Source organism: Heterodontus francisci, chromosome 9, assembly GCF_036365525.1.
Source record: "Heterodontus francisci isolate sHetFra1 chromosome 9, sHetFra1.hap1, whole genome shotgun sequence".
NCBI lineage: Eukaryota > Metazoa > Chordata > Chondrichthyes > Heterodontiformes > Heterodontidae > Heterodontus > Heterodontus francisci.
In genome coordinates, this window is record NC_090379.1 from 103,351,023 (window position 1) to 103,371,469 (window position 20,447).

The window sequence follows — 20,447 nt, forward strand, 5'->3', positions numbered from 1 at the left end:
TCATTGTGCTGCTATCTTTCAAGCAAAGGACAGCCAAATATTTTTTAACTTGAAATGTTAAACCTCTGCAGTTTGAGGGAGATGGGAAGGAGAAGAATGTCTAGGAAGAAGAAAGGGTCAGAAAGTGAATATTTTATTGAGCTAGTGTTGCTCTTTGACCTGAGTTGCATTATAAGGCCAAAGATCCTGAAAATGTTCTAGTGAAATAAAGATGTGACCATGAGATGAACGCAACAGGTTTCTAAAGGAGACTGTATACCTGAGGGAGTAAGATGAGTATTTAAATAAGGACTGGGCCAGCAGTAGGCTATACTATTGAAAATACCATATTAAAACCCTGGCCAAATCGGGAGTTTTATGTTCACAGGTTAAACAAGCATATTTAAAGGAAATCTTGGCATTAGGACCCTGTTCAAGTTTTCGTTTAGTTAGTGAGTACACTGACTTTACTGGGTTATCTTGAATAAATTACTGAGCCTGACCGTGTAAGGGAGTAACGTCGGTAAAGATGCAGTCAGTCAAAATACTGGCTGGCAAGAGTTACTGAGACTTTACACTTGAGCTCAATATTCTGGCTGCAACAATGCTAGCCAGTCGTTTAAAAATAGAGAGGAATGACCAGAGCATTCAATGAAGGTGTTGCTGTTGTCTATGAAAGTTTTTTGCAATTATGGTGCTGTTCTGTGCTAGCTGTATTGAAATTGGCTTGGGCTGAAATTTGACCGAGTTCCCTGAGATTGGGGGTAATGTGAAACTGTTTTTGTGCTGGTACTTGTTTGCAACACATACTGGGAGACTTGCAGACATCAAGGTCCTGGTGGTTATCCTGAATCCGGTTATCCTACTTTCCAGTGGGGTAATTGTAGTCATATTTGGTGGATTAGCGGGCTAGGCTGATTTGTTCAAAAGCTGGGAGTTGGATTGTGTCCACTGTGGTACAGTTGGTCACACTCTTGTCTCTGAGTCACAAGGTCATGGGTTCAAGCCCCACTCCAGAGACGTAAGCACGAAATCCAGGCTGACGCTCCAGTGCAGTACTGAGGGAATGCTGCACTGTCAGAGGTGCTGTCGTTCGAGATGTTAAACCGAGGTGCATTCGGGTTGAAGTAAAAGATCATATGGCATTCCAAGAAAATGCAGGGGAGTTGTCTGTGATGTTGTAGCTGCCGTTTATCCCTCAGTCTGCATCACTGAAACAGATTTAGTAATTATCTCTGCTATTTGTGGGACCTTGCTGTGTGCAAATTGGCTGCCGCGTTTCCTACGTTATAACGGTGACTACTTCATTGTCTGTGAAGTGCTTTGCAATGTCCTGAGGTGATGAAAGGTGCTGTATAAATGCAAGTCTGTCTTCACATTCTAGTGACTGCATTCTAATGTAGAGGCATTTGGGACCCTGGGAATAGATTCCTGTTGTTCATACTGTTAAATCCATTCTGGTGGCAAACTTGATCACTCACCTCGGGTCTGCTGTTGGGCTCAGGAAAAACACATGGAAAGAAAGTTCATTCTAATGCCTTCTCGTGATGTCCAGAGTTGCTTCACCATCACTGAACCATTTCAGAAGTGTTGTGCAAGCCATGCTGCAGGCAGCTCACTGATGCTGCTCTCTCCAGGTCTTGATTTAAAGAACTAGGTTAGTTGTAGCTTAACAATGGCTCAGGAGACTAGCAGCAAAACAACAACTGCATTTATATATATTTTTTTTATTCGTTTGTGGGATGTGGCTGTCACTGGCAGGGCCAGCATTTGTTGCCCATCCTAATTGCCCTTGACAACTGATTGGCTTGCTGGGCCATTTCAGAGGGCATTTTAAGAGTCAACCACATTACTGTGGATCTGGAGTCACATATAGGCCAGACCAGGTAAGGATGGCAGATTTCCTTCCCTAAAGGACATTAGTGAACCAGATGGGTTTTTAACGACAATCGACAATGGTTTCATGGGCATCATTAGACTAGCTTTTAATTCCAGATTTATTACTTGAATTCAAATTTCACCATCTGCCATGGTGGGATTCGAACCCATGTCCCTAGAGCATTAGCCTGGGCTCTGGATTAGTAGTCCAGTGATACCACTACACCACCGCCTCCCCTTAATGCATTTCATGTGGGATATCACTGAATGAGCATGGTATAGTTTGCGAGAGGAAGGAGAACAGTCAAAAGTCACAATTTGTGTTGGAACCAAATGACACTGGGTCAAAATCCTGGAGCGCACTCCCTAATAGCACTGTGAGTGTACCTACACCATCTGGACAGCAGTGGTTCAAGGCGGAGGCTCACTACCACCTCAAGGGCATTTTAAGGATGGGCAACAAATGTTTGCCTTGCTAGCGACTCTCATCCATGGACAATTTTTTTTTTAAAAAGGAGAAAGATTGAGGTCCTTCAGGCAGCGTAGTAGAAGCTAGGACTTCCAAAGGTCGTAATCTGTGGATTACTCTGTGCCACATGCTAGTGAGTACAGAAAGGGGAAGATAGTGCAGGTGAACACATGGCTGGAAAAGTGGTGCGGGAGGGAGGGCTTCAGAATCCTGGGGCATTGGGACCAGTTCTGGGATGGGTGGTGGGGTACCTTACAGGCTGGTCAGGTTCACCTGAAAAGGGCTGGGATCAGTTTCTTTGTGGGACGTTAAGTAGTGCTGTGGGGGAGGGTTTAAACTAATTTGACAGGGTGAGAAGTCTAGTTGCCCAACAGTAGAGTTGAGATGAGGTGCAAAAAACTGAGGGACAGACAGCAACAGAATAAAGAATAATGTAGATAGCGCAGAATTAGATGGAAGAAAGAAAGCAAACCAGTGTGGTGTTGGAATGCATGTGTGTTAATGCAAGGAGTGTTACAATAAGGTTGATGAGCTGCAGGCACTTGTAGTTGTATGGTGTTATGATGTAGTGTCTACAGTGGAGACCTGGCTTAAACATGGGTACAAATGGGAGCTGAACATACCTAGCTACAGTGTATCCAGGAGGGTTAGGGAAGGAAAAATGACAGGATGGGTGGTTGTATTGATCAAGGATGATATTACGGTTCTACAGAAGAGCAATGTACTAGAGGGATCAGAAGCTGAATTAATTTGGTTAGAGTTAAGGAGCTGTTACCTTGCTGGTTGTTTACTGTAGACCCCCAAATAGTGAGAAGGAGAAAGATGAGAAAATATTTGGAAACATTTTAGAGAAATGTAAAATTAATATAGCAGTAATACTAGGGGTGTGGGTGTCTTAATTTCAATTACCCGCATATACACTGGAGAAAAACAGTGTAAAGTGCAAGGAATTAAAAGAATGCTTAAAATATCCACAGGAGAACTTTCTACGTCAGCATGTTTCCAGCTCAACAAGGAAGGAGGCAAAAATGTAAAAAAAAAAGTGCTGAAATACTCAACAGGTCAGACAGCATTTGTGGAAAGGGAAACCTATCGGAACTAGTCAGTTTTGGCAAAAAGTCATCTATCTGAAACATTAACTGAGTTTCTCTCTCCACAGATGTTGCTTGACCTGCTGAGTATTTCTAGCATTCTTTTTATTTCAGATTTCCAGCATCTGCAGTATTTTGCTTTTGTATTGGAAGAAGGAAGCAATGTTGGGTCTAACTGAGGAATGAAGTAGGGCAAGTGAAATGTGTTTCAGTGGAAGAGATTTGCTAATATAGTTAGGTTTAAACTAGTTATGGAAAGGTACACAGAAAAATCAATGGTGTAAATGCGCAACCGGAAGGAGAAGGGAGACTGGCTAGGAAAACAGTAAATTAGTAATGGCAGGCCTTCAAGGTGAAGATAGTTCGGGCACAACCCAAGTGTATTCTCATAAGGAGTGAAGATGGGGCATCCAAAGTTAGAACTCCCTGATTGGTCAAGGAAATAGAGGTTAAAATAAAACGAGAAGGTTTATGACTAATGTCAGATACAGAATACTGTGGGGAAAAAATCCGGTAGAATAGAGTGTGCGGTGGAAATTGAAAAAGGATACAAGAACAGCAAAGAGAAAATGAGAAAAGAGCAGGTAACATAAAAGGTAACCCAAAAATCTTTCTTAAACATAAATAATTAAATGAATGGTGGGGTCAATTGGGGCAAGAAGGAAATCGTCTTGTGGACAGAGGTACTGAATGACTATTTTGCATCTGTCTTCACAAAAGAGGAAGATGAAGATAATGTTACGATAAAGGAGGAAGGAGTAGAGATTTTGGATAGGATAAAAATTGATAGAAAGGAGGTTGTTCCAAAAAGCTTGCCATCACTGAAAGATAACAAATCATCCGGTTCAGATGGGCTGCATCCTCGGCTGTTGAGGGAAACAAGGATGCTTAAAATAGAAGCTCTGACAATATTTCAATCTTCCTTGGATATGGCAGAGGTTCCAGAGGACTGGAGGATTTCAAGTATCACACCCCTATTCAAAAAAAAAAGTGGAGGAGGATAAACCTGGCTACTACAAGCCAGCCAGTCTCAGTGGTGGGAAAAACTACCAGAGACAACTGTCAAGGAAGAAGTTAATTCGTACTTGGGGAAGCATGGGTTAAGAAGGGATAACCAGCACAGATTTGTTAAAGGCAGATTGTGTCTATGTAACTGATTGAGTTTGTTGATGTAACGGAGAGGATCAATGAAGCTAGTTCAGTCGATGCTGTATATATGGACTTCCAAAAGGCATTTGATAAAGTACCACATAACAGACGTATTCTCAAAATAGAAGCATAGGCGATTAAAGGAATGGTGGTAACTTGAACACATGATTAGCGTAAGATAGGTGGCAGAGAGTGATGGTGAGCAAATGTTTTTCTGATTGGAAGAGAAATATGCAGTAGAGTTCCCCAGGGGTTGGTGATGAAACCATTGCTTCTCTTTATCATTGACTTGGAGTTGGGTACAGGGAGTAAGTTTCCAAGTTTGCCGATGATGCAAAACTTACCATCCTGGTAAAATAGCGAGCAGGATAGTAAGAGACTTCAGGAATATGTAGACAGACTGATTAAATGGGCAAATGCATGGCAGATATAATTTAATGCAGATAAGTATGAAATGATGCATTTTGGGAGGACGTGGAGTGGCTGTGTAATCTAAACTAGGGGGTGAAAAGTAGAGAGATCTGGGAGGGGTGCATATTCACAAATTTTTGAGGGTGTAGGGCATGTTGATAAGGTGGTTAAGAAAGCATGCAGGATATTTGGCTTTGTAAATAGAGATATAGAATACAAGAACAAGGAAATCATGCCTAGACCTTTACAAATCATTGGTTAGGCCTCAGCCCAATTCTGGACATCACACTTGAAGAATGATGTCAAAACCTTGGAGAGGGTACAGAAGAGGTTTACCAGGGTTGAAGAATTTCAGTTATGTGGACAGATTGGAGAAGCTGGGATTGTTCTTGGTGCAGAGAAGATTAAAGGGAGACTTGAGAGGTTTTGACAGAGCAAATAAGGAAGAAACCGTTTCCTGTAGCAAGTGGGTCGGTAACCAGAGGTCGTAAATTTAAAATAATTGCCAAAAGAACTAGAGAGGAAATGTGGGGACTTTTTTCACACAAAGGTAATGCACCATATGAAAGAGTGGTGGAAGCAGATTCCATAAGAGCTTTCAAAGAGAATGTACTTGAAGATTAATTTGCAGGGTTTTGGGGGAAAAATGCTGGGTGTAGGACTAATTAGGGTAGCAGTTTCAAAGAGCCGGCACAAGGACAACTGGCCAAATGTACTGATCCTGTGCTGTAAGATGCTATACTTAAACATCCCAAGGCACTTCACAGGAGCCTAATCAGATGTAAATTTGATACTGAGTCACCTAAGGAAATATTAGGACAGGCAACCAGATGCTTCATCAAAGAGGTAGATTTTAAAGAGGGAATTAAAGGAGAGTGAGTGTGAGGGGTTCAGAAAGTGAATTCCACAGCTTTGGGCCTGGGCAGCTGATGGAGGGGTAAAGGAAATTGGGATGCACAAGAGGTCAGAATTGGAGGAACACAGTTCTCGGAGGATTGTAGGTTGAGGGGAGCAGCAAGGCCATGAGGGAAGAGGTATGAACATGGGAGTTGAAGCTGTCTGGTTTGGAGTTGTAAGTTTTCTGTAACTGTGTTCTTGAGTATCAAGCAGGACTGCAGCGATGTTTTTTCAAAGTGAAGCATGAACAGAGAGTAACACTTGTACTGTTTGGCCTCATTGCTGAAGATTGAGGGGTTGGGGTGGGTTGTGGGAAGAGAAGGGGACAGAATCAGTGCATAATAAAATTCCGGAACTGCAGGCATAGATGCATGTGAGCATGTTAATACAGGTGAACTTGTTTCCAACAATCAGTGGATGTATTGCCATTGTCTATTTGTTTTTGAGCATTTTTGTGATGTGTTACTGTTTTGCACCACCTGTAATAGAAGTGCAACCTGTATGCGTAGTTAGAGGGGATGCCATCTTTCTGATCTTGTATGAAGCTTGATTGTCTGCACTCAACCACTTTGTTCTAAACTCCTGAAGTTGATTTGGTACCCAAGGTTATGTGTAGTTGATGTAAACTCTCAGAAGTGATTCAGTATTAACTGGTGGAATTTAGGATAGTGTCCTGGACTTTTTACCTGCACTTAACCAAATCCCCCTCTTAAGTCTTGGGACCTAGGGGAACTTACATTGCATCAATGTTGAAATGAGCAGTTGAATGATTAGCCAATTGTCTTACAAGTATAACTGAGTACTAATGAATGGTAATCACTCAAAATTGAGTAACTGACAAGAAAGCCCATTTGAGGGTCATTTATTTATAGTTACTGACCAGTCTTGATTAAAATTAAAAAAAACTTTTATATTAGTGATTCTGGCACTGGATGATCCAAGAATTCTGATGTGTTCTCACTGTACCCACGTGTGTGTGTCCCGTGTTTTCGAAACAATTGCTCTTTGGGCTCATGGAAAGATAGATTTGGTCATGATTGGCACGAGAGCTTGATCAGGAGCCATTGTAGGTCAGTGAGCACAGGGGTGATAGGTGAACAGGACTTGGTGCAAGTAAGGACGCGGGCAGCAGAGTTTTGGATGACCTCAGGTTTACAGTGGGTAGAAATTGGGAAGACAGCTCGGACTGCATTGGAATAGTTGTCAAGGTAACAAAAGCATGAATGAGGGTTGCAGGGGCAAAGTCAGGTGATATTACAGAGGTGGAAATAGACAATATTAGTGATGGCACACATGTGGTCAGAAGCTTGTGGCTAGTGCCATCAAGCGGCACTTACACAGCAATTATCTGCTCAGTTTGAGTTCTGTCAGCGCTATTCGGCCCTAGACCTCATTACAGCCCTTGGTCTAAACATGGACAAAAGAGCTGAATTAAAGAGGTGAGGTGAGAGTGACTGCCCTTGACATCAAGGCATCATTTGACTGGGAATGGCATCAAGGAGCCCTAGCAAAACTGAAGTCAATGGGAATCAGGGAAAACTCCACTGGTCATACCTCGTGCAAAGGAAGATGGTTGTGGTTGTTGGAGGTCAATCATCTCAGCTCCAGGACATCACTGCAGGAGTTCCTCAGGGTAGTGTCCTAGGCCCAACCATCTTCAGCTGCTTCATCAATGACCTTCCTTCAATCATAATGTCAGAAGTGGGAATGTTGGCTGATGATTGCACAATGTTCAGCAGCATTTGCGACTCCTCAGATACTGAAGCAGTATGTGTAGAAATGCAGCAAGACCTGGACAATATCCAGGCTTGGGCTAATAAGTGGCAAGAGGCATACGCGCCACGCAAATGCCAGGCAATGACCATCTTCAACAAGAGAGAATCTGACCATCTCCCCCTTGACATTCAATGGCATTACCATCGCTGAATCCCCCACTATCAATATCCTAGGGGCTACCATTGACCAGAAACTGAACTGGAGTAGCCAAATAAATACCGTGGCTACGAGAGCAGGTCAGAGGCTAGGAATCCTGCAGCGAGTAACTCACCACCTGACTCCCTAAAGCCTGTCCACCATCTACAAGGCACAAGTCAGGAGTGTGATGGAATATTCTCCACTTGTGTTGTTGGAGCTGCACCCATCCAGGACAAAGCAGCCCGCTTGATTGGCACCCCATCCACAAACATTCACTCCCTCCACCACTGACGCACAGTGGCAGCAGTGTGTGCCATCTACAAGATGCACTGCAGCAATGCACCAAGGGTCCTTAGACTGCACCTTCCAAACCCGTGACTTCTACCAACTAGAAGAACAAGGGCAGCAAATGCATGGGAACACCACCACCTGCAAGTTCCCCTCCAAGTCGCACGCCATCCTGACTTGGAACTATATCGCCGTTCCTTCATTGTCGCTGGGTCAAAATCCTGGAACTCCCTAATAGCACTGTGGGTGGACATACCTCAGATGGACTGCAGTGGTTCCAGAAGGCAGCTCACCACCACCTTCTCGAGGGCAGTTAGGGATGGGCAATAAATGCTGTCCCACATCCCATGAATGAATAAAAAAAATTAAATTTTATGTTGAAATTCATTTGCCAATTATATGCCCATTCTGCAAATTTATTAATGTCATCTTAGAATTTGTTGCAGTTCTCTTCAATGTTGACTAGCCCTTCCAAAATGGTATTGTCCGCAAATTTAGAAATAATGTTTCTGACTCGGAAGTCTAAATGTTGATATAAATTATGTACAACAGTGGTCCAGCACTGATCCTTGCGAGACCCCACTTCCTACTACACTGAATAGCTACTCTCTGCTTTCTGTCTTGCCGCCAGCTAGCTATATAGTCTGCTAATCATCCCCTGACTCTGCATGATCTGACCTTATTTGTTAGCCTATTATGTGGCACCTTATCAAAGGCCTTTTGGAAATCTAGTTCTATTACACCTCCTCTGTTACCCTTGTCTAGACTCTGTTACCCCAAAGAATTCAGTGAGATTGGTCAAGCAAGGCTTTCCCATTTGAAATCCATGTTGACTTTGTTATATTTTTGATTTCTACGGGTTTTTCTATTGTCTTTTAGTAGGGATTGCATTATTTTTCCCACTCCTATTAATCTTATGGGCGTGTAACAGCGTTATAAAGGACATATCACGTTATTGCAAGTTTTATGAGTGCAGCAAAGTTCCAACTGCCTTTTATGACTAGCATGAGATGTGCAGCATTCTCTTATAATTGATGATTAGCCTGACAGCTGAACCTTTATAATGAAAGGTGGATGCAGAACAGACCAAGTTATAATGAGGGTTGGTGTTATAATTTTATTTTATAGTAGCAGTGTGTGGCCATGATAGTTTAAGGGTAGATATGGAACAGTATTATAACTGAATTGCACTTTGAGTGCAGAGTGTAATGGATAGTATTATTGTAAGGATTGATCTGTAATATTTCTTTATTTGGAAGCCCTAGAATGAGTGTAGAATTAAGAACATAGGAATAGGAGCAGGCCATTCAGCCCCACAAATTTGTTGTTTTTGATTCGGTGGAATGAAGTTGATAGAGAGTCGGTGGTTAATCTTTTTTTTTTCTTTTTCTTTCTAGACGCATACAAGTCCTTGAAGCCGCTCAGTGTAACCATCCCAGTCACAGGTCATCCAGTATCGCCAGCAAACCCTGTCTCAGGCTGCCCTGTCCCCACAGCCCCTCCTGCTGCTGAGCCTGTCCCCCACCTGCAGCGCTCTGGCTCAGACACACCAGCAACCTCTCGGCCCCACACCTTGTCCATGCTGAAACTGAGCCGGGAATGCCCTCAGAGCTCCAAACCTCCCAGTATCTCCAAGTCCAGCCTCCGCAATCCTGCGTGTTCACCAGCCCAGCAGAGCAAAGCAGGCACAGGGCACACGGAGAGCAAGCAACAGAGAATCAGCAGAAGACGAGCTACAAATGGCTGGCTCCCTGTAGGGGAGCCATATGAGAAACCTGTCTATGTTGTGGTAAGTAGTTATTGCAGAGGCTTTTCCTAATTGAGAAACTTGGGGATTGCTTTTCAAAAAGGAACATCATGGAGACGAGAAAGTCAAATTCCGATGGTTATTATAATCATTAATAGTATTTAGAAGAAAGACAGACTTAAATTTATGTGGCACCTTTCACAACCTCAGAACATCCCAAAACTCTTTACAATTAATGAGGTACTTTTGAAGCTTGGATCACTGTTGTAACGTAGGAAAAGCTGAAGCTAGTTTGTGCACAGCAAGCTCCCACATACAGCAATCCGATAATGACCAATTAATGGTTTTTAGGTGTTGGTTGAGGGATAAATACTGACCAAGACATGGGAGAATTTCCTTGCTGCTGTTTGAGATGTAGGCTGATACTCCAGTGCAGTACTGAGAAAGTACTGCCTTGTCTGAGGTGCTGTGTTTCCGATGGGGCATAAAACTGAAGTCCCGTCTGCCCCCTCAGGTGGGCATAAGATTTCATGGCACTACTTCAAAGAAGAACATAGAACTCCTCCCCAGTGACCTTGCCAATATTTATCCCTCAGCCAATATTACTTTAGCCAGACACTTTTTTTTTAATTCAGGGTGATGTCAGGAAGCACATCTTCTCACAAAGGGTAGTGGAAATTTGGATCTCTACTGTTTTTTTTTCTCCAAGAAGCTGATGAAGCTCGCGGTCAGTTGTAAATTTTAAGGCAGAGGTTGATAGATTTTTGTTGGGTGAGTGTATTGAGGGTAAGTAGTTGAAGTTACGATACAGATCGGCTGTGATCTAATTGAATGCTGGAGCAGGCTCGAGGGGCTGAATGTCCTCCCTCTGCTCCCATGTTCCTAAAACTTATTTTCATTGCAACACAGACCACAAGTGATGAGCGTGCAGAAAAGCTCCACCCTTCTGTTGGCCCAGAGAGCTGGGCCTGGTGTCAGCTGATGCTGGATGCTCGTTGCAACTCTTGGCTTTACCTTCTGTAGGCATTTGGGTTCCGCTTGGTGCAGATCTTTTGTGCTTAACTATGCGGTGCACCAAACGTTGACGCTTTGTGGCCATCTTGTCACTCAGATGACCTATTGGTGTGCACGTTGCCCACGTGAAAGGATGCCGAACGTGTTAAAACTGATGGTGAACTGTCAAATTAAAATTCGGTCCAGGCATAGTACCGACTAGGTTTGCTATAGCCACACAATTGAACGCTTTTTTTCATCTAAACTGTTTCAGCATTGCTCCTGTTCCATGAGCAAATAGTTCAGCTAACTGTACAATCGCATTGTAGTACTATGTCAAGTCAGCTCTGCTTACTGTAATACAGAACCTTCTTTCAGTTAATCAAACTATCAGGTCACCCCTGAGCCTTCTCTTTTTCAGAAAAAAAGAGCCCCAGCCTGTTCAGCCTTTGCTAGTAGTATTAACCTCTAAGTTGTGGTATCATGCTTATAAATCTTGACTGAAGAGGTATTCAGCCTCGTTGATTATATGTAGTACTGCAAGCAGCTCCTGCCTTTGATATTTACATCAAACATTTTGTCCAAAACAAAAAATGTGAACAGTCCCTTTAAATTATAGTTGGTGCATACAAAGAAAGTTGATTTGAACTGAGGAGGTTATAATGAGTATAGCCATAGATTAATGTGTTTTGCAGGGTGCTGTCTAGTACTGAGTATAATTTTAGACTGTTCAGTATTTTTAAATACTGTTGTTGCTTCTGCTTTGACCCCCTTGTAGTTTGCTAATAACATCCAGCATGCCACATGCTGTATAGTGATCTCTGTAACCACCTATAACTCACTAAGATCTTTGTGCACCTCCAATTTGTATAACCCTACCATTGGCAACCATGCCTTTAGCTGCCTAGGTCCTCATATCTGGAATTCCCTCCCTAAACCTCTCTACCTCTTGCTCCTCCTTTAAGCCCCTCCTCAAAACCTACTTGTTACATGTTCTAATATCACCTTATGTGACTCTGTAAAATAATGTTTGATAATGCTCCTGTGGAGTGACTTGGTGCATCCAAAGGACTCCAACTTAAAAGTTTATGGCGGAGATCTGGTTTAACCTTTCATCGCCAGATTTCGTTAGATCACATGAAGCACTATTGAATCCTGCTCTCCTCGGCTAAAACTGCTCACTATTGTAGGATCATCCCATAATGCAAAGATAACCCCCTGGATTTTCTTCACTACAAACTGTCGTCTTAAACCCCTCTTCCCTGCCTCTTCCTAGCCTCCCCTCCAACAAGTGAGAGAAGCTCATGGACTTCTTTGCCACTAAGATTGCGACAATCCATTCAGCTGCTTCTGCGCCTTCCCTCCTTTTCTTTAGCCCAACAGGCCAGACTTTCCCTAAGGTGTAACCCCCGTCGAACCCTGCACTCCCATCTTTCTCTAGTTTCTCTCCTAACTCCCCTCATGACTTTTCTGAGCTCATCTTGTCCGTGAGATCCACCACCTGCTCCCCCAGTGCTATTCTCACCCAACTGCTGACCACCCCAATTTTATTTTCTGGTTCCCGTGTTGGCTAATATTAATGGTTCCCTCTCCTCAGGTACTCTTCCATGCACCGCCATCCCCCCCCCCCCCCCCCCCCCAAACCACCTGCAAATCTGTTGTGATCACTCCCACTCTGCATAAAACCCACCCTTGACACTCTCTGCCCCATCTTCAACCTCCGTTTTTCCTCAGGCCCTTGAATGTGTTGTCATCTCCCAAATCTTTGCTCGTCTTGCCCGTAACTTTCAGGTTTGAATCTCTCTAATCAGGTTACACCCCGCCACAGCCATGAAAGTTTAAAAATGTCATCCCGTATGATTGACTGCGGTAAACTGTCTCTCTCCTTTTTCGACTTGTCTGCAGCCTTTGATGCAGTTGACCACACCATCCTCCTTCAGTGCCTCTCTTCAGTCATCCAGCTGGATGGGACTATCCTTCCCTAGTTCTATTCTTATCTATCCAGTCATAGTCAGAGGATCACCTGCAACTGTTTCTGCTCCTGCTCCCGCATCATTACCTCTGGAGTACCCCCTGAGAATCTATCCTTGGCTGCCTCCTGGTTCTCTTCAACATGCTGCATCCCAATTACATCATCCCGAAGCACAATGTCAGTTTTGCATGTATGCTGACAACACGCATTTCTATCTCTCCACCTCTCTCGGCCCCTCCACTGTCTCTGATTTGTCTCACTTCTTGTCTGACATCCGATCCTGGCTGAGAAGTAATTCCCCCAACTAAATATTGGGAAGACTGAAGCAACTGTCTTCAGTCCCCGTCAAAATCTCTGTTCCCTAGCCACCTACTCCAGCCCTCTCCTTGGTCACAGTCTGAGGATGAAGCAGACCATTTGCAACCTTGCTGTCCTGGTTTACCCCGAGATGAGCATCTGACCGCATCTACTCCATCGCCAAGAGCAGTTACGTCCACCTCCATAACATTGCCTGTGTCAGCACGACTGCTGCTGAAACTCGCATCCATGCCTTTGTTGCCTCTAGACTTGACTATTGCAAAGCTGTCCTGGCTGGCCCTCCTATCTTTCATCCACTGTAAACCTGAACTCATCCAAAACTCCACTGCCCATATCCATTCGCCCATCACTCCTGTGGTCATTCACTGTTGATTGGTTCTTGGTACAACAGTGCTTCAGCTTTAAAATTTTCTGCCTCGTGTTCAAATTCCTCCATGGCCTCATCTCTCCCTATGTCTGTAACCTCCTATAGCCCTCCAACCCTGCAGCCACCCACAACCGCTATATCTCTGCGCTCATCAGATTCTGATCTCTTGCACATTCCTGATTTTAATTGCTCCACCATTGGTAGTCCGCGCCTTCAGTTGCCTTGGGTCTAAACGCTGGAATCCCCTCCCTAAACCTCTTGGTGCCTGTATCGCTCTTCCTCCCTTTAAGGCGCTCTTTAAAACCTATCTGTTTGGCCAAATCCCTCTTCGAATATCTCTGTGACTCGGTGTCAAATTTTGCTTGATAATGCTCCTATGAAGCATCTTGGGATGTTTTACTACATAATAGGTGCTATTCAACCCATACTGCTGACCAAAATATCAAATTTGATGAGCATCAGCAATATCTTTGTTTTTTGAAAAAAATACATTTTTATTTCTACAGCGCCTTTCATAATCTAAGGATGTCCCAAAGCGCTTTATAGCCATGAAGTACTTTTGAAGTGTGGTGATTTGGAGGAGATGGACCATAGAAAAGTTATGGCATAAAAGAGGCCATTGAGTCCATAGTATCTGCGCTGGCTGAAAAACTAGCCGCCCAGTGTTCCAGCGCCTGGTGTGTAGCCTTGCAGGTTACAACACTTCTAGTACAGGTCCAGGTACCTTTTTTAAATGAGTTGAGGGTATCTGCCTCCACCACCGATCTGGGCAGTAAATTCCAGGCACCCACCACCCTCTGGGTGTAAAAGATTTTCCTCATGTCCCCTCTAATACTTCCACCTATCACCTTAAATCTGTGCCCGCTGGTAACTGACCTCTCCGCGAGAGGAAACCAGTCCTTCCTGTCTACTCTATCTGGTCCCCTCCATAATTTTGTACACCTCAATTAAGTCACCCCTCAGCCTCTTACGTTCTAAGGAAAACAACTCTAGTCTAACCAATCTTTCCTCATAGCTGCAATTTTCAAGCCCTGGCAACATTCTTGTATATCTCCTCTCCAGTCTCCAGATCAATTATGTCCTTCCTGTAACGTGACCAGAATTGTACACAATACTCCAGCTGTGACTTAATCAGCATTTTATACAGTTCCAGCATTACATCCCTGCTTTTGTGTTCTATACCTCGGCCTATAAAAGAAAGCATTCCACATGCCTTCTTCACTTCATCTACCTGTCCTGCCACCTGTGGACATGCATCCAAGGTCTCTCACTTCCTCTACCCCTCTCAATATCCTCCCATTGATTGTGTATTCCCTTGCTTTGTTTGCCCTCCCCACTGCATTACCTCACACTTCTGCGGATTGAATTCCATTTGCTACTTTTCCAACCACTCAACCAAACCATTGATGTCATTCTGGAGTCTACAGCTGTCCTCTTCACTATCAACTACATGGCCAATTTTTGTGTCATCTGCAAATTTCCCAATCATACCTCCCACATTCAAGTCCAAATCATTAATTAATATATACCGCAAACAGCAAGGAACCCAACACTGAGCCCTGTGGAATGCCACTGGAAACTGCCTTCCATTTGCAAATACATCTGTCAACCATTACCCTTTATTTCCTGTCACTGAGCCAATTTTGGATCCAACTTGCCACATTTCCCTGTATCCCATGGGCTTTTACTTTTCTGACCAGTCTGCCAGTGGGACCTTGTCAAAGGCCTTAGTAAAATCCATGTAGACCACATCCACTGCACTATCCTCATTAATTTTCGTTGTTACTTCCTCACAAAATTCAGTTGTTAGTAAGACATGACCTTCCATTAACAAATCCATGCTGACTATCCCTGATTAATCCGTTCTTTTCTAAGTAGCAGTTTCTCCTATCTCTCAGAATTGATTCTAATAATTTTCCCGCCACCGAGGTCAGACTGACTGGCCTACAATTACTTGCCCTGTCTCCTCACCCTTTTTAAACAATGGTATAACGTTTGCATACCTCCAATCCTCTGGTACCTCGCCTGTATTTCTAGTGAGGGTTTGAAGATGATCTTCAGAGCATCCGTTATTTCCTCCCTGGCTTCCTTTAACAGCCTGAGATACAATCCATCAGCCCCTGCTGATTTATCCACTTTCAAGGATGTCAGACCCTCCAGTACTTCCTCGCTCATTATGCTTATCATATCTAATATTTCAAACTCCTCTTTTAACTGTGATGTCTGCATCATTCTTCTTCTTTGCGAAGACAGAGACAAAGTACTCATTAAGAACCCTGCTCACATCTTCTGTGTCTGTGCATAAGTTCTCTTGTGCATCTCTGATAGGCCCTACCTGTTCCTTAGTTATCCTCTTGCTATTCATGTCCTCCTTCTTCTTTGGCCTCCTTGTCTCGAGAGACAATGGGTAAGCGCCTAGAGGTGGTCAGTGCTTTGTGGAGCAGCGCCTGGAGTGGTTATAAAGGCCAATTCTAGAGTGACAGACTCTTCCACAGGCGCTGCAGATAAAATTGGTTGTCAGGGCTGTTACGCAGTTGGCTCTCTCCTTGCACTTCTGTCTTTTTTCCTGCCAACTGCTAAGTCTCTTCGACTCGCCACTCTTTAGCTCCGTCTTTATGGGTGTCCGCCAGCTCTGGCGATCACTGGCAACTGACTCCCACAACTTGTGAGTGATGTCACAGGACTTCATGTCACGTTTGTAGATGTCTTTAAAGTGGAGACATGGACGACCGTTGGGTCTAATACCAGTGACGAGCTCGCTGTACAATGTGTCCTTGGGGATCCTGCCATCTTCCATGTGGCTCACATGGCCAAGCCATCTCAAGCGCCACTGGCTCAGTAGGGTGTATATGCTGGGGGGCGTTGGCCGCCTCAAGGACTTCTGCATTGGAAATACGGTCCTGCCACCTGATGCCACGGATTCTCCAGAGGCAGCGAAAATGGAATGAGTTGAGACGTTGCTCTTGGCTGACATACGTTGTCCAGGTCTTGCTACCATAGAGCAAGGTACTGAGGACACGGACTTGAAATGCTCGGACTTTTGTGTTCCGTGTCAGTGCGCCATTTTCCCACACCCTCTTGGCTAGTCTGGACATAGCAGCGGACGCCTTTCCCATGCACTTGTTGATTTCTGCATTGAGAGACAGGTTACTGGTGATAGTTGAGCCTAGGTAGGTGAACTCTTGAACCACTTCCAGAGCGTGGTCGCCAATATTGATGAATGGAGCATTTCTAATGTCCTGTCCCATGATTGTTTTCTTGAGGTTGATGGTTAGGCCAAATTGATGAAACATCTTTGGGTTTTCCTTGATTTTACCTGCCAATAGTTTTTCATTCCATCTCTTTGCTTTCCTAATTTCCTTTTTTACTTCACCCCTTCACTTTCTACACTCCTCTAAGCTTTCTAAAGTATTATGTTTTTGTGACTGTCAGAAGTATTCTTTTTCTGCTGTATCTTACCCTGTATGCTTCTAGATAACCAGTGGGCTCTAGATTTGGCAGTACCCCCCTTTTTCTTTGTGGGGACATGCCTACACTGTGCCTGTAGAATCTCGCTTTTGAATGCCTCCTACTGGTTTGCCACTGATTTTCCTTCATTTAGCTGTATCCAGTCCACGTATAATTTGCTTTCCGCAATATAGAACTTTTACTCCTGTTCTGTCTTTGTCCTTTTCCATGGTAATGCTAAACATAACTGTATTATGGTCACTAGCTCCAAAGTGATCACCCACTGCTACTTCATCCACTTGCCCAGCTTCATTTCCTAAAACGAAATCTAGAATTGCGGCCCCTCCCAGGCTTGTTAGGTTAAAAAAGTTCTCTTGAATGCAGTTCAGTGTTTGTATCCCAGTTGATGTTAGGGTAGTTGAAATCCCCAACTATTATTGCCCTATTGTTTTTTCACTCAGAAATTTGCCTACATATTCTTCTTTCTCCTCACTACTTGGTCTTCAGTGCACTCGTAGTTGTGTGGCTGCCCTTTTTTTAAATTTCTGAGCTCAACCCATATGGCATCATTTGATGATTCCTTTAGCATATCATTCCCTCCTCACAGCTGTAAATTATTCTTTAACCAGTAATGTTACAACCCCACTTTTTTTTTATCCCCCTCTATCTTGCCTGAAAACTCTATATCCAGGGATGTTGAGCTGCCATTTTTGCCCCTCTTTAAGCCAAGTTTCCGTTACAGCAATGATATGCTGCCATGTCTGTCTGTGCCCTCAGCTCATCAGCTTTATTTTTTTAATTCTTTGCATTTAAATAAATACCTTTTTAACACTGCAAACTCCTGTGCTGCACACTTTTTAACCTCTACTACTTCTGTCTTTCAGAGTCACTCGCTAGTTTTCTGCCTCACGTTCCCTGCTCTGAATTTGTCTTAACTGAAACTGTCCTCAGGTTCTCATCCCCCTGCCAATCTTGTTTAAACCATCCCCAACAGCACTAGCAAACTTCCCTGCAAGGATGTTCATCCCAGTTCTGTTCAGGTGTAGACTGTCTGGCTTGTACAGGTCCCACCTTCCCCAGAACTGATCCCAGTACCCCAGAAATCTGAAGCCCTCCCTCCTGCACCATCTTTCCAGCCACTCATTCATCTGGTGTATTCTCTTATTTCTATACACGGTAGCACGTGGCCTTGGGAGTAACCCAGGGATTACTACCTTTGGGGTCCTACTTGCTAATCTCTCCTAACTCCCTAAACTCAGCCTGCAGGACCTCGTCCCTTTTTCTACCTATATCGTTGGTACCAATGTGGACCACAACCTCTGGCTGTGCACCCTCGTCCTCCAGAATGCTCTGTAGCTGCTCAGTGATATCCATGACCCTTGCACTAGGGAGGCAACATACCATCCTGGAATCATGTCTGCGACCACAGAAACGTCTATCTGTTCCCCTAATATAGAATCCCTTACTGCTATTGCTCTCCTGTCTTTTCTCCTCCCTCCCTGCACAGCTGAGCCACCCATGATGTTCTGGTCATGACTCTTGCCATATCGGGGCAGATGACGAAAAGCATGGCCACATAGGTAGGTTTTCAGGAAGGTCTTGGAAAGAAAGAGGTGGAAAGGTTTAGGGAAGGAATTCTGGAGCTGCAGGTCCATGTGACCGAAGGCATGGCCCCCAGTGGTGGTGCCAAGGGAGTGGTGATGAGCATGAGTCTTGAGCTTGGCTGGTTGTAAGGCAGGAGAAGGTTGCAGAGATTGGGGCCAGAGTTGGAGTGCATGAGTCCATGGAAGAATGTGAAAACAAGGGTAAGCATTTTAAAATTGAGGTGTGGTGGGCCGGATGCCTATGTAATTCGATGACCATGTGGGTGATGGGTGAATGGATGTTGATGTGGATTGCGATATAGACAGCAGAGTTTTGGATGAGTTTAAGTTTACAGTGTGTACAAGGTAGGAAGCTGGCAAAAAGAACATTGAAACAGTCTTGTCTGGAGGTAATGAAAGCATGAATGAGGTTTCAGTAACAGGCTGGCACAGGGCCAAAAACCGGCAATATTATGGAGATGGAAATAGATGGTCTATGTGTTGATATGGGGTTAGAAATTTCAGCTCTGGTTCAAATATGGTGCAGAGGTTGTGAACGGTCTGGTGCAGCATGAGATGGTGGCCAGTAAGGGGATGGAGTTTGTGGGAAGGGATTTGGAAGAATTCAGAAATTACTTGCATGATGTAAACAAACTGAATTTGGCGCTAACTGTACTGCATTGAGATGCACAGCAGTTTTTTTTTTGTTTCAAGTTGCCACATTGAGTTAAAACCTTGAGGTTTTGCATCCATTTGGTGATGCATATTCAAGAGAGATGAGCAGCAGATTCTAAGTCACACACCATCCTGACTTGGATAATTATTGCCATTCCTTCATCTTTGTTGAGTCAAAGTCCTGGAACTCCCTACTTAACAGCATCATGGGAACTCCATTACTACATGGGCTGTAGTGGTTGAAGGCAGCCCACCATCTTCTCTAGACAACTAGGGTTGGCCAATAAATGTGGCCTTGCCAGTGTTCTGAAGATAGTTCTTTTTTTAAAAAAAAGCAGGCCAAGTTTATTCATTTTGTCATATCTGAATAACTGACTATGTAGGGGCAAAACCAGTTGGGATTTATATTTCTGCTAGGGGGAGGGAGGTGGGAAGAGAAATTGCAGTGACGCACCAATGTGAATATATCCCAATTAAAGAACCACTGTCCAGTTTAATTTTGTATTAAGTGTCTCCCTGGACGTTTTGGTGATGAGGACCACTTTTGTATGTATTGCCCAAGTGGCTTCTTGATTTATTTTCCTGAGGTTTGCAGATGATTTTGTTTTTATGGTCCATTACCATTTAGTATTGCACCATAATTACTCCTCTCTCCCTTGAATTGTGATCCATAAAGGTGCTCAAAAATATGTGGGATGAGCATTCCAGTGATGCCTTTAGTTTAAAGCTAAAACCTAAATTAAAGCAGCCACTCCTTAGTGAACTATAAATTAAAATGTTAATGCTAAATATATAGCTATTAGGTAGTGTATCTCAGTGCATCACTATGTCTTGTTCTAACTGGTATGTTGTATATGCTATATATAGATAGTAATTATCATAGTGGTTCAATATCTTTCAACTGGTACTAAATTAATGCCTGTAGGTTTCTTTCAAAGCAGGAACTCTTGGAATGGCATAAAATGCTACTGTGTTGTCACTGGCCAAAACTTGGGAATCCTGCCTACTCATGGAAGCTGACAAATAATTTTTCTCTACGCTATTCCTCAGGAATCTGATAATGATTTTTTAAAAAAAAGTTCTCAGGATATGGGCATTGCCCCACCGTCCCTTGTTTCCCTGAGGTGGTGGCGATGGGCTGCCAACTTCAACTGCTGCATTGTAGAGATTTGATATAACTGAGTGGCTGGCTAGGCCATTTCAGACAACAGTTAAGAGTAGGTTGGAGTGGGACTAGAGTCACATATAGGCCAGATTGGATAAGGGCGG

General features: G+C 43.8%; 1 protein-coding gene across 1 annotated transcript in view; it reads left to right on the forward strand.

Annotated features, from left to right (window-relative positions):
- The window catches only part of bahd1 (bromo adjacent homology domain containing 1), a 127,180-nt gene that overhangs the window by 45,042 nt on the left and 61,691 nt on the right, over positions 1-20,447 (forward strand). Inside the window, exon 4 of the mRNA XM_068038182.1 lies at positions 9,474-9,865. Coding sequence (XP_067894283.1) covers positions 9,474-9,865 — 392 coding nt within the window. The remainder of the gene's footprint in view (positions 1-9,473; positions 9,866-20,447) is intronic.